General features: G+C 40.5%; 1 protein-coding gene across 2 annotated transcripts; it reads left to right on the top strand.

Moving 5' to 3' along the window:
* Positions 1-5,111: 5,111 nt before the first annotated feature.
* LOC131737685 (zona pellucida-like domain-containing protein 1) lies at positions 5,112-14,528 on the top strand. 2 transcript variants are annotated; one of them, XM_059028192.1, is made up of 11 exons: positions 5,112-5,375; positions 6,129-6,242; positions 6,790-7,010; positions 8,394-8,575; positions 9,496-9,568; positions 10,088-10,185; positions 10,730-10,810; positions 10,931-11,102; positions 11,870-11,978; positions 13,092-13,121; positions 13,986-14,528. In XM_059028192.1, exons 2-11 carry the CDS (start codon positions 6,137-6,139, stop codon positions 14,114-14,116), a joined length of 1,203 nt encoding a protein of 400 aa, XP_058884175.1. In that variant the 5' UTR covers positions 5,112-5,375; positions 6,129-6,136; the 3' UTR covers positions 14,117-14,528. The 2 variants fall into 2 exon arrangements, with proteins under 2 accessions (XP_058884175.1, XP_058884174.1); XM_059028191.1 differs by having other exon boundaries at positions 5,114-5,375; positions 13,981-14,528.
* The last annotated feature ends 455 nt before the right edge of the window (positions 14,529-14,983 follow it).

The following is a 14,983-nucleotide window of genomic DNA, read 5'->3' as shown; positions in this document are numbered from 1 at the left end:
CAGCCCGAGTGGGAGGAGCCTGAGCGTCCACAGCCCGAGTGGGAGGAGCCTGAGCGTCCACAGCCCGAGTGGGAGGAGCCTGAGCGTCCACAGCCCGAGTGGGAGGAACCCGAACGTCCTACGCCTGAGTGGGAGGAACCCGAGTGTCCACAGCCCAAAAGGGAGGAGTCGGGGCGTCCACAGCCCAAAAGGGAGGAGGTCGAGGATGATGGCTGGGAGGTTTTTTTAAAGAACCTCGCAGCAGAGTTATGCCCTGGCTGTGGGGCTTATGGGCACACGTTAGCCATATGCCCCACCCAGTATGAAGAGGAGGAACCAGCGCCCAGACGGGGGGACCGCGAGCGTCCAGCGCCCAGACGGGGGGACCGCGGGAATCCGAAGCCTGAGAGGCAGCTGTTCCCACCTTCACCAGCAGAGCAAGAATGCCTGCTGGTTTCCCCATCACAACCAGCAGAGGTAGAATGCCTGCTGGTTTCCCCAGCACAACCAGCAGAGGAAGAATGCCTGCTGGTTTCCCCAGCACAACCAGCAGAGGAAGAATGCCTGCTGGTTTCCCCAGCACAACCAGCAGAGGAAGAATGTCTGCTGGTTTCCCCAGCACAACCAGCAGAGGAAGAATGCCTGCTGGTTTCCCCAGCACAACCAGCAGAGGAAGAATGCCTGCTGGTTTCCCCTTCAGAAGCAGAGCCGCACCAGTCCGCTGCAAGAGAGGCAGAGCAGCACCAGTCCCCTGAAAAAGGGGGAGACTACACGCTGCTCCCACCTCCATCGGCAGGAGACTACACGCTGCTCCCACCTTCACCGGCAGGGGCAGAGCAGCCGGAGCTGCCTCTGCCACTTCCAGGAGCAGAGGAGCAGGAGCTGCCTCTGCCTCCGCCACCTACATCGGCAGGAGCAGAGCAGCCGGAGCTGCCTCTGCCTCCGCCACCTACACCGGCAGGAGCAAAGGAGCAGGAGCTGCCTCTGCCACTTCCAGGAGCAGAGGAGCAGGAGCTGCCTCTGCCACTTCCAGGAGCAGAGGAGCTGCCTCTGCCTCTGCCACTGCCAGAAGCAGAACAGCAGGAGCTGTCTCTGCTTCCCATACCTCCACCACGGGGAGTACGGTGGCCGGAGCCCCAGAAAGGGGAGCTGTCGGCCACGAAGAAGGGGGAGGAGGTCTGGAGACCACCAACCCCAGCAGCAGTTTCGCTGCCGGAGATCGTGGGGGAGGTCAGGAGACCTGCTCCCACTGCAGCAGTTTCGCTGCCGGAGATCGTGGGGGAGGTCCGGAGACCTGCTCCCACTGCAGCAGTTTCGCTGCCGGAGATCGTGGGGGAGGTCCGGAGACCTGCTCCCACTGCAGCTTCTTCGCTGCCGGCAGTACTGTGGTCGGAGCCCCACCAAAGGGAGCTACCGGCTACAAAGAAGGGGGACGAGGTCTGGAGACCACTTTCCCCAGCAGCAGTTTCGCTGCAGGAGTTCTTGTGGCCGGAGCCCCACAGGAGGGAGCTGCCGGCTACGAAGAAGGGGGAGGTCGGGGGACCACCTGCCCCCGCAGCTTTTTCGCTGCAGGACGGGACCAACAGGCTGTCAGCCGTGCCACTACCGGCAGGGGTGCTGACAGCATGGCCAGCCATGGGCCCACTGAAGCCTCCCTTCCCAGCCCGAGACTTTGTCCTGGACTGCTGGATTTTTAAGGGGGGAGGTGGCCATTGAGGCCATGTGTGCTGCGCACAAGGGGGGGTATATGTGGCAAAGCGCCCCGCCCCTGTGTGCATTTGTGTTATGTGTATGTATGCGTGCGTATGTTAATGTTGGTGTATAGATTGGTACACGGGATATAAACGGGTCTGTGTTTCACGTGTGTTTAAAGTGTAGATTTGTATTTAGGCACGAGGAGAGCACAAATCACTTCACGTGCTGGTTAAATGTAATATGTGAGCACGGGGTTGCACAGAATTAATTCACGTGCTGGGATTCAAGTGAATAATTAATTAGTAATTGAATCCCAGCACAACAGTATATATAGATGCACATTTTCACTCAGTGAGGGTTAGGTGTTCAGAGAGTGGAGAACGGGTGAGAGAGAAGGAGTAAAATAAGAGCGTAAATATAATAAGTGTTTTGTTTGTACTCACCGTGTTTGTTCGTCTCCGTTTCACCTGTGTGTTAGTGTTTAGTCGTTTTGTATGTCTGTTTATTTTGGCGCAAGTGCCGTGTCCAGTGTTTTGTTGTGTTCCAACCTTTTATTTTCTGTGCTGTTAATTATTAAATACTGAGCGTGATCACGCGCTCAGCTTAAACAAACCACATCTCTCTGTTTATTTACTTCCTGCTTCTGGTCTGACACCACCCACTCTGGCCGTCTTTGTGACACCCGGCTAGAGCCCTGTAGAAATGACCCAGGCAGCATGACTCCTATATTACTTCAGCTGTTAAATTATTACCTACAGTAATCATATTATATCAGGTTACATGCAAATAAGTAATACGTTACATACCTTACCGCACCAGTTAATAATACCTGAATTAACCTTGCAACTAAAAGCATTACATTTATTGTCAGAAGTCTATTGGATAATGAATGAACCTGTCTGCATTTAGAAATGTTTTATAAACACCAACTTTACTGGTAACTTGAAAACAAAAGTATTTTTTACAGTGTATTGTGTGCACCTCATAGCTCACAATTTATTACGGATTCAACAAAAGAGAAGCATATTTATGTTTGGGATAGTCCCAGTACATTTGGTATCATATACACAGAACTGTATTTTTCTTCAGCAGGTGACAACCAGAAATACTTTTTCACATGTAAGGAAAGAGCAAATGCCCTTTTATTCACTACACAGAAAGGAAGTGATTGCTCTTATGTTTAAAATCAGACAATGCGTTTTTAAGAGAGAAGAGACCTTTGTGTGGATGGGAAACACTAGATAGGCTTAGTCTGCTTTTGTCAATGGATTATACAGTCTCTTCGTCTAAAAGGTTATTGCTACACGGATATGTATTCATTGTTCTTGTGCTAAATTGTTTCAGCAATAGAATTGTATTTACATTCTATAGGACAAAAAGCCTATTGGGAATGATAAATGGAACCGAGCATGCTCAAAGAATTACATCATCAGCTGTATACTTTGTATAATGATTGCGCTCATACACGCAGACTTTATTTTATATTTTGTAGAAAACCCTGTGGATTGTTATTCAGTCCTTAATAGGGGTGAGACGATTCATCGTGTATCAATGATTTGCGATACTTTACGCTGATGTACTTTTTAAAAAATATTAACATCACAACTTAATGTTGAAAGACTTGATATTTAGATTTTTCAAAAGAAACACATGGACAAACGTTGTACTTTAATAGTTATCAAACACATTGCTTAGTATTTTTTTCCTTTCTCAGAAATGTGGTAAGGAGATTTAGTTAATTAAGTTAAATCTGATATCCCAGAAACTCTAGCTGACATACTGCTTTGTCTTTAAACTCAAACAAGTGCTATACTAAGTGGTAAATACATATACTGTAAAAACCGATGTATAAGTCGCATCGGTGTATAAGTTGCCCCCCCCACCCCTTTTGAGACAACAATTTTAGGAAAAAGCCTATAGGTCACACCGGTGTATAAGTCGCTCCCCCCTTTTTTGGACCCCCTTAAATACCTAGAAAATAGACTTATACAAAGGTTTTTACAGTAATTGATTTTCAACTGAATCTGTCTGTCAAGCAGAGATTTTTTCATAAGTATCGTGATACGATTCGTATCGTGGCTTGTGTATCATGATACGAATCGTATCGTCAGCTTGGTGTATCATCTCACCCCTAGTCCTTAAAATAAGCAAGGGGATCCATTATACAAATGCTGCAGTACATTGGTAACATAGGTTGCTCATTTGGGTATAGTTCACCGGTATGGTTTGATTGATGTAGCTTGGATCCTGGTCCTCTTGCCTGCAGGCAATGGTTTGTTGTATAGTTGGTAAGGCAGGCTTGACTGTGGAGCAAACAGTGCCATGCAAAGGGCAGGGTGGTGAGCCAATGAAAAAAAAAACAGCTCTGAACAGCCAGGCTTCAGCTTTGTGCACACCCCACACACAGACCAACAGGGACTGTGCCACGACCAAGACCCGTTACCTTTGTCATTTTAAACATTTGTAACTCTAGTTCTATAAGGTTTTCAATGGTACTTGTACACCACTGTTGGTTCAATTGGTATTATTTTACTTGATTTGAATACACAGTGTTAGGCTGCATTTGTTTCATAGCACACCATGTTAAGAATTGTAATATTTAAGGTAGTTATACTGTTATAATGATGATTCAGGAGGATTCAGTATCTCAAGTCTAGGTTTAAACAATATTTTACAATATATAACATATATATTTAATATGCAGCAGGGCCAATAATACATACTAACAATCATAAATTGAATCAAATACAATTGCATTATTGTATATTTCATCCGCATATCTTTCTTATTCAAATGGGACGAATGGGATCCCTACAGTGCCAAAGGGCTGGGAAGAAAGACTTGGAAAGAAGACAGTTTCAGGTTCACTGAGCATTAAATAAGCCACTCAAAAAAATATATTTTCTCTTTACACAAGACTATAAAAAAAACAGAGAGAGCATTGCCGAGCACAGAGTGGTGGAGTGTCAACTGAAGCTGTAAACAAACAACAAACAGTATTAAGAAACATGGGCTCGGGGGGTAGGGCTGGTTTCAGCTGCTGAAAGAATTGGTAAGAACTAATGGGCGCCCAATCCAGCGGCTCTGCTGGCATAGCAGGGGTACTTGCTTTAGCTGTGCAGCAGCCATCTGCTGAGACGTGTAATTTGTTCTGGCTCTGATTATGTGAGGAGAGGCTTTGTAGGTTTTCTACCACAGCGGAGAAGAAATGACATGATACGCGCTGAAAGAAAGATTACACACAAAGCGTCAGAAAGCACTCTGACAAACCTGAGCACAGATTAGCCGGAGAAGCACCGAGAATACTTGCCCCATTTACCAGACCAGCTATCTCAAACAGACGATGACAAGATAATTTCCCCAAACGGACCTCTTGCAGCGTCAAACCCCCCTCAGACCACTTGTGTGTGTTGAAAGAGGAGGATCAGGCAGAAAGAATATGAGTGGGAAACTTCAAAACCTGCTCATGTTTCTGGGCCCGTGAAAAGATTTGTATAACACATTGAGGTTTTGATGGATTTTCCCATGTTCTTCCAGACAGTGGTTTTTGTTAAAGTGCTCAGATAATAAAATCCTTATGTTTTTTCACCAGGACCCCTGATTCTTGTTGTTTTGTAGAGCTGCAGCGCTCAACATTTGATCACATGCAGCAGGCTAAAGCACATGGAGAACCGCTGACCTGCCGGCTTCACGGGACTTGGGTAAGTGGCAACACCTCCAGGTGTTTCTAAGACAGTTAGATCTAACTGACCTAAAAATCATCTTTAAACCACAGGGAGCCAAAGCACAGTTTAGCTCGTTGGATTGCCAGGTCACAGGCGGCTTATCTGATGTTGATAACGGATTGGCAAAATGAAAAAAGCACTTTTGGACGACAAACAAAGCAAAAACTGACAACCATTTTTTTTTAAAAATAAAATTGTTATTGATGGTGTGGATGACATAATTTTTTTTAGAAGGTGATCCAACTAAATGAAATGTAACAACACCAGATTGTGGGTACAGCTGAATCAGAGACAGATGGGGAAAGCAGCACTATTTCCTTATTTTCTTAACATTCGGCTCAAGTTTGTTTTCTTAAAAATACCAATAATACAAAGCTCAACCAAAATTGTGACAGTAATGTGTGTGGGTTAGCAATGCTAAAGGGAATTCACACAACATCAAGACTGCGTTTCACTGCGCCAGTTCAGCCAGATATAGTCCATTACCATTATTCATAGCTGGGGCAACTTGAATATTTGATGCAGCTCTTTTAAATTTTCTAAATTCTTAATGAGGCCTCACAAATGAAATCCGACGAGTTCTCAAATTTAAAAAATATTACCTTGAAAGCTGCGCCCTGATCTCTCTGTTACTGCAACAACTTCTGACGAATGAACTGATTTGATCTCTTTTAAAATAGAGAAAGCATTGCTGGAATGACATGTGTTTTAATAACTTTGCCTTTCTAGGTGTTGCAATGGAACCAATATGTTTGCTTCTTCTGGTAATAAGTAAAGTGATTTCAGCTGGCGCGCAGTTCAATGGGTACAATTGTGATGCCAATTATCACAGCAGGTTCCCTGGTAAGAATTTCATGAATTCCTGTTTTTATCATTCGATAAGCTTTTAAGCGGGACATGTAGTGTGTTTTATTGGAGCAAAATGATTACTTTTCCATCACTTTATTTCCAGGCAGTTTATTGCATGAACTTTTATAATTTCCCTCCTGTTAAGAAATTAGGACTCTGGTGCATACAGGAACTATATAATGGAAACCATTTGCTACTGGCAAATGGTTTTAAGAAAGAGCAAGAAAATACGCAAAAAATTATTATTATTTTTTTTTAAATGATACAATAAATCACCAATCATGTGCCCTATTCAGAAATATTTCAACTTGTTGCCTGTTTTTTTATTTAATTTTTTTATAGATATCTAAATGTAATTCATTCGTCAAAACAAATTCTGACACAAAACAACATTCCTCGATAACTAGGGTTATTGTTGATAGGGCTCCATATAATACAGATAATATAGTCTTATAACTAAACAAGCCCAGAGTAACTGTTGTAATGTTTGAGTGTGTGAGTTTTAAAACAATTTCTTTATTTTCTGTCTTCTTTTCGTCAGCTGAAAGGGACATCAGCGTCTTTTGCGGAGTCCAGACCGTCACTCTGAAGATTAATTTTTGCCCAGTTCTCTTCTCTGGTTACTCAGAAACAGATTTATCCCTCAATGGCAGGCATGGTGACGCACACTGCAGGGGCTTCATCAATAACAACACCTTCCCCACGGCCGTCATCTTCACCATCAGCCTGAACACACTGGAATCCTGCGGCAACAGCCTGGTGGTAAACAAAACTACCGCTTCTCATCCACCCGAAACACAGAGGGGTCCAATTAGTGATCTGAGCAATGACGGGTCTAAATACTGAGGGGTCCAATTAATGATCTAAATACTGAGGGGTCCAATTAATTATCTAAATACTGAGGGGTCCAATTAATGATCTAAATACTGAGGGGTCCAATTAATGATCTAAAAACTGAGGGGTCCAATTAATGATCTAAAAACTGAGGGGTCCAATTAATGATCTAAATACGGAGGGGTCTAATTAATTATCTAAATACTGAGGGGTCTAATTAATTATCTAAATACTGAGGGGTCCAATTAATGATCTAAATACTGAGGGGTCCAATTAATGATCTAAAAACTGAGGGGTCTAATTAATGATCTAAATACTGAGGGGTCTAATTAATTATCTAAATACTGAGGTGTCCAATTAATGATCTAAATACTGAGGGGTCTAATTAATGATCTAAATACTGAGGGGTCTAATTAATGATCTAAATACTGAGGGGTCTAAATACTGATGATGCCTCTACTATATTAATCCAGCTGTGATTTTTTTCCTCCAGGGGTTATTTATATACCCACTTACTAATATTATTAAAGACAAAACAAATGCAGTGAAATGAGCTTTATAAAGTCTAAGATGCAGTATTAAGACCTGCCACTGCTTGCGGTAGAGAATTTAAATAAACCCCATGATCACAATTCTGATGTAACAGCAATCTATGTTTCTGAAGTGTTGAGTCCAGTCTTTGATTATATGCAAAAGGAAAAAAACAAATGTGGCATTTTTACAAAACTATAACCACACAACTAAGTAATTTGAGGTCTCTTTTGGCACTTTTAATCTGTTTGCTCAGTTTTGTATTAACCTTGAATTTGTTTTTCCTTTCAAAGAGTTAAAAGCAGGAGTAAACGTCTGGATGTCAAGTGTACAAAAAATAATCGAAACTCTTCTTGTGCAGTGACTATTATATACTGTATTTTATTATTTAATATGATGGTTTAATTTTGGGCTGTGCTTGTTATATTCACTTCAGTTGACTGACAAAATTGTTTTTTATATGGATTGTATAACGGAGAACAGTGGATCAGTAGTTAAGGCCATTACACACTGCATGTGATGTTTGCAAGGTACAATAAGTAAATGTCAATCTTTCATAAATTAAAATGTGTTCAATAACTTGGTATAAAGAAATGGAGCTGTTGTGCAATGGCTTGTAGTCTTGTTCTCTGTAAAATCGTGTTCAATGGAATAGATTAGGTCACTGTAGTGGATTGCTTGTGTTGCAATTGTGAATGGCAGCTATTCGGTGTGTTAGACTTAATAACAATTACAAACCATTAGGCTTTGAATTGAATCGGTATTGACACTGTATTGCAGGTGTCCTCAGTCCCAGGTGTCAATGCATATGGCAACTCCTCCATGGTGCAGATTGGTAATCTTTCAGGATATATTGACACTCCAGATCCTCCAACAATCATCAGCTATCTGCCGGGGCTGCTGTATAAATTCAGCTGCAGCTATCCTCTTGAGTACCTGGTCAACAATACGCAGCTCGCTTCGTAAGTCTGCAGTTTACATGCACTTTAACAAAGCAGTTGGATATACAATTGGTCGCTTGTATCTTAGCAGTAAGCAACTGCTCTAGGTTTAACAGGTATATTTAAATGATTGCGTGCTTTTTGATTGCAAAACGTACAGATGCTATTTGTAAAGAGAGCGCCCTCCTGATTTCATGATTCAGTAATACAGTTTGAATTGTAGTCGGGCCATGTTGACAGTAAATTGTGCGTGTACTATACTTTACAGGATAAAGACCCTGCCCTAATGCACCACCCTCAATATTTTATGATTCTTAGATTTAGAGTATTAACGAGGGGCACTGTAGCCTACTCTGCCTGGGGAAAGAATCTGAAATGCAGCAATGAATCGAAACATGAAGCATACAGTAATTACATGATCTTAAATTGTTGACTCCTTCTTGTGAAGAAACTTTTAGATGTCAAGCTTTGTAGGATTCAACCTATGCACAACAGCTGGCAAAAATGTTGTACAGCCAACTCCTTGCAAAGGTTTAAAACATATTTACATAAATAAAATGTAAAAAAGTAAGCATTAGAAAAATAAGAATTTAGGAGGATAAAAAAGATAAAGGGGGTATGTTTAATTTATAAAATATATCAATCACATTGGAATCAGGAAATCATATTACCTTACTAGGAATTTTGATGGTTTCAAAGCAATGATGTCATGTTTACTTTCATTACACTGGGCATTAAGAATGATAGAGAAATGGAAAGGTTAATGTGTATTTTAGTATTATTCCTATAATCCCTGATAGTTTTTGCCCAGTGGATATAAACATGAGTAATATGAACTATCTTGGTCTATAATGATGTACACACTATATATGATATGGTTACTATTTCTGGAGGTTCTTATCATTATCACGTTTCATTTGACTCTGATATGTTTCCTCCAGGTCATCTGCTGCTATTTCTGTTAAGGACAACAATGGTTCGTTTTTAAGCACTTTGAATTTACTCCTCTACAATGTAAGTAGTATTTTAATTAAATCCGATACAGCAGTAACTTAAAATAACCTTGTTTTAGGATTATGTCAAATATATTGATTAAAGCTGAACAGAAACCGGAGGAGTTGTGCAAAGTGCTTCTTTTTTTCATTTTGTCTGTCCAGTTTTGTAAAAACTATGTACATATTGTGTGATTGGTCTGCTCCAGTGTCTGATGTATGATTTATGCAGATTCTGCAGTTATTAGCATTAGCAGAAGCACTGACAAGGAATTTACTAACATTTTGCTGCACGTAAAATATAAACTTTGAGATTTTGTAAAACCTTGCACTGGATTCAAATCTTTGTCAATCTGGCACTTTTGGAAAAAAAAGCAAGGCTTCCGCTGTATGTTTTTGAAGAGGTGCTACATTTTAGCAGGAGTGTACTTTGCAGTTAAAAGTATAACATTATCATCCATGCAATCAATACAGTTGTATGTGAGTGGCTGTTGATTGGTTCTGTATTGATCCTCAGCTTTAAACTGTGATGTCTTTGTAGGATTCAACCTATGCACAGCAGCTGGCAATACCAAACGCAGGGCTACCCTTAAAGACCAAAGTGTACGCAGCAGTCAAAGCAACCAACCTGGATGGAAGGTACCCCGTTTAGGTCTTTTAAATCTGCCTTTCTGAACTGGAATAGGTGAGGAACAAAAATAACAGTTACCTGGTGACATTATTAAGGGGGGAAAAAAACAATTTGTTTTAATAAGCATTTACCATGAATAGCTCAACTCAAGTGTCACATCTTGCTTTCCATTACACCATCGTGGTGGGGCAGAATACATACGAGGACAATGAACATGAACTGGCTGGGATTGGTTCTTTTCATTCAGCCACTAGCCTTAGGATTTGATTTGAATTACGATGCCCATATCCTCACATCAGCTTAAAAAAAGGCTTGTGTTAGTATTAAATAATTGTACACAGCTATCATAAAAGACACGAAAGAGAATAGCAGCATCACCATTTGTTTTGTCATAAGGTCACACTATCCCTTAAGAGGCAAAATTCAGAAAATTCTCGGCAGTTAAAGACCACACATTCCTCTTGGTAGTTAATTGAATACACTAAGATTGGTGATCATTGTTCTTGGTAGTTAATTGAAAAGCACTAACACTGACTGATCATTGCTCCACAGATGGAATGTTTTGATGGACTACTGTTACACAACGCCTTCTGGAAATCCAAGTGACGAACTTAGATACGATCTGTTCTTTAGGTAAAGGGTTACCTTTTTGCTACCTTTGAACTTTCAGCGTAAAAACTGAAGAAAAGTTATTTCACGTTTTAGTTACCCCAGAAGTTTTCAATCATTTTAGTCTATATTTCTCTCAAACAGTTGCGACAAAGATCCACAAACAACTGTTTTTGAAAACGGCAAAAGTCAAATGGGCAGGTTTTCCTTCGAAGTGTTCCGGTTTGTCAAGCACAAAAACCAGAAGATGTCGACAGTGTTTCTACATTGTGTGACCAAACTCTGCAGAGCAGATGACTGTCCTTTACTCATGCCGGTAAGATCTGAGAAATAATTCTACAGACCAGCAGTGTGCGAGGTAGGTGTCCCTACCAGTGAACACGTTGCTAAATGCATGTGTTAACAGACGAGACTGGGTGCAGTCTGCAATCACAATCCCCTAGTTAGATTCTAAACTATTGCATACAATGCAAAATAGTTTTTTTTTATTAAAGTTTTCAGAAAAAAAGCTGTTTTTGGGAAACAGAAAATTAAACCTGCTTAAACTTTTTTCTGTAATTCCAGGATAATGGCAAAGCCTTTTACCGATATTAGTCGATTGCAGTACTGTTATGTACACATATTAAAAGGTACAGGTTTTGTAATTATAGCTGGAGATTAATGCGATCTATCGACAGTGTCTATCAACGAGACATTCCTGTCCTCCACAGAGGTCATTACCTGCTAGATAACTGACCACGATGACAGTTAAGTATCCCGAGCCACAGGTGAGGGCACTTATTGAAAGACAAGGTCGATTATCGACAGGTAATGACCACTGCCAAGGATATTAATCCTTTTGTAAACCGAACAAATGTTTTTGTGTATAAAGACATTTTTTAAAAGATTTGTATTTTAGTCTGGATCGCTTAGGCTGCTTGAAATGTATATTTCAAGGAGTTCTGCCAGTGATCTCTGCTTGGAACCTGATTGCCTGAGGCTGAACTATCAGTTTTATAATATCATGTAGCTTATCAAAATAAACTGCATTTAAATGTTCAGTTGAAGAGACATTTCATTTAGATCGTGATGTTTTAATTACAGATCTGTGGCAGCCGAAAGAAAAGGAATCTTTTTGAGGAGACAACACCCGTTCCTCAGAGTGCCTCTGGAAACGCTGTCATTACAGCAGGTCCCATAATCACAAGGAGTGGTGAGTCTTCTTCAAGCAAACACTCCAGACATGCTCCTGTTAAACCTGACACGAGGGGCACACACCTCAGAGACTCAGCATGCCAAATGCAGTCAAATAGACCAAAATTAATTTACTTACTTTGGACTTGGTATACTCAAAAACCAATGCATTTCTCACTGACAAAATTATATTTGTTTTAATGTTTATGAGAAACATACCAAATAACTATAATAAGTACAGTATTAACATGAGAACTATTGCCTTAGAACTACAATCTGATAATATGAAGGAAAAAAAGGATCCGGTTGGCTTACATGAGAACAAAGCAACTTTGAATTAACGATTTACTTTTTAAAGCCAGTTTCAGAGGTGTGCATTTATAGAGCAAATGCGGTAACACTTTACATTAAGTGTCTCTAATTCCTGTGTATTTACATAGTAGTTACTTAGTAAATACATGTGCACTTACACATAATTACAATGTTATAATGCATAGTTACAATGTACTTAATGTGTGAATCTTTTTGCACAATATAACCCTAACCCTATCCTTAACCCTAACCCTGACCCTAACCCCAACCTTAACCCTTTTCTGATACAATTGTGTACTTACATATATCATGCAAAAATGAACACATTAAGTAAATTGTAAGTATGCATAATAACATTGTAATTATGTGTGAGTACCCATGTATTTACTAAGTAACTACCATGTAAATACACAGTAATTAGAGACACTTCATGTAAATGCACATTAATTAGAGACACTTCATGTAAATGCACATTAATTAGAGACACTTCATGTAAATACACAGTAATTAGAGACACTTCATGTAAAGTGCTTTCACAAATGCTTGGATTATCAACGTGTTGGCTTGCAGCTGTTTATTTTAGATGCAGGGGAGTGGAGAATAACTCCTGCAGTTAAACTGTGGCCTCTCTTAAACAGAACCAATTGTGCTAAATTATCTGGGGTTTTGTGAAATGCACTCTGAGGACTGGGGATACACTGAGATAAAAAAGCCTCATTGTTTGTGCCTTCTATGCAACATGTATGGTTTCTATTTTCTAGAGCATGCCAGTTTGTATCATGATACTGATATGATGTTCTTTTCCTCCCTAAACATTCAGATGAAACACCAACCAACAACTCCCAGTTAGGTAAGATTTACTGTTATTTGATCTTCTAGTTCAAGAAAAAAATTATAACAGTACACACTTTGTGGCAATCCGAAAGGTTAAACAAGGTATTTAGTGTTGAATGTAAATCAAAACCCAGTTCAAATATGGTCTATTCAGAGCTGCTTTTCAAATCCTCATTTCACTTAAGGAGGAAATACAGTTATGCTGCTGATAATTAACCATCTCAGTCACTGAAAGGTGTCATATATTTTTCTTCAGGTATTTCCAGTTCATGGCATTTCTGGATCATGCATGTCATTTTAATTAGGAGAACACCCAACATACTGTGTGTTGCAGTTACTGTTGTTGTTCATGTACCAAGTTCTCAGTAAAAAAAACTAAGCTCCACTTTTCCTTTAAATAGTTTTTTTGACTACTAAATTTTACTTTTTTTTCCGCTCTTGAACCGTGAACACAACTCCTTAAATGGTTACAAATACAAATCTTTTTTTTTTGTTGTTGCTGTTGCTTTAGTGTAACTCGCTGCATTAAAACTGAACAGTCATCAGTCAACATAACCTTGTATTTAGAGAAATATGATCTGGAGATAGTGAAACTAGATACCCTACAAAATTCTAATCTTAAAATGAGCCACTAAACGGACAAGGTGAAATGAGTTGATACAGCAGTGTTGAACGATTAGCTAGCTCTTACCAAACACATTTCATAACATCACACACACACACACAAAAGTGCCAGTTAAAATATACAGTACGTTTAATAAATGTATTGCTTAATGGTCAAAGTGGGGACTACGCCCGTACATTCAGGCGATGTCCCTCTGCACTCTCTGCCCACTGACCTCTTCTAAACACCCACTGCCTGCTCTTTGTTTCAGCACAGCTAAACAGACCTGCCTTCCAGCTCAACTCAGTCACAAGTGCACTGATCTCCGGGATCGTTATCCTGGGATTCATGAGCCTGTGTTTCTTTGTGTTCTCCCTGACTCTCCTCAACGGAAAGCCTGGCAGTAACCCAGTGCTAGCAGGGATTAGGAACCCTGTTTTTAACTGACCCCTGATTTTGACTTCTGTTTGTTTAAAATATTATTATTGAAATACTGTAATTCGGGTGAATTCATTTGACTTTATACAGTTCATGAAAGAGCATTATTGTAATTTTAGAATAATATAAAAAGCACATTCTGTGGATTTTTAATGGTATTGTATTGTAAATTCCTAGTGTACTAGCTCTGAATGCTGCTGTTCTTTTATGTATTCTGAAGTAGATCTAAAATTGTTTAATTTCGTTGTTGATTTCAAACAAAATACTGCCCAAATCGACATGTAAGGAGAACGTTTTATTCAATACCTCAGCTACATTTTATTCACTGCAGGGTTTAGGATTGATTACATGGAAACAACCATAATTTTTAAATAAAATGTTCCAACATCTATCCAGTATCTTATTAATTATTGTGTGTCTATGAGTAGATGAATGTCTGTTTATTAGAATGGACTGTATTTTGTGTGTATGTCTTTTATGGTGATGAAAATAAGGGTTGCCCGGGGTCCCCGAGTGGCACACCAGGTACAAGCATGGCCGCGTGGTGTGCAGGGGGAGTCATGCAGTCAGGGGAGCGCAGGTTTGCGTCCTGGCTGTGTGAAGTTCACTGGGGATTCCGAAGGGAGCGTGGGATTGGGCTTGGCGCTCCAGCGGGTTAGGGAGGCCAAACCATCAGGAACTGTTTCTACTCATCACGCTACAGTGGACCCTGCCAGCCAGGCGCCCAGTGAGCTCAGACGGACACCTGCAGGGCTGGTCTTTGTCCTTTAGAGGCTGGTAGCTCGCTGACATCTGCTCTCGAGTTCCTGGGTGTAGAACAGGAAGCTGGCTTGGTC

Source organism: Acipenser ruthenus, chromosome 8, assembly GCF_902713425.1.
Source record: "Acipenser ruthenus chromosome 8, fAciRut3.2 maternal haplotype, whole genome shotgun sequence".
Classification (NCBI taxonomy): Eukaryota; Metazoa; Chordata; class Actinopteri; order Acipenseriformes; family Acipenseridae; genus Acipenser; species Acipenser ruthenus.
This window is presented reverse-complemented; position numbering and strand designations above follow the sequence as displayed.

Coding starts and splice junctions, on each gene's coding strand:
- LOC131737685 (XM_059028191.1), top strand. CDS start 6,137: ATGGAACCAATATGTTTGCTTCTTCTGGTAATAAGTAAAGTGATTTCA. Junction 9,569..10,087: donor TGAATTTACTCCTCTACAAT/GTAAGTAGTATT, acceptor ATGTCTTTGTAG/GATTCAACCTATGCACAGCA. Junction 13,122..13,980: donor AACCAACAACTCCCAGTTAG/GTAAGATTTACT, acceptor TCTTTGTTTCAG/CACAGCTAAACAGACCTGCC.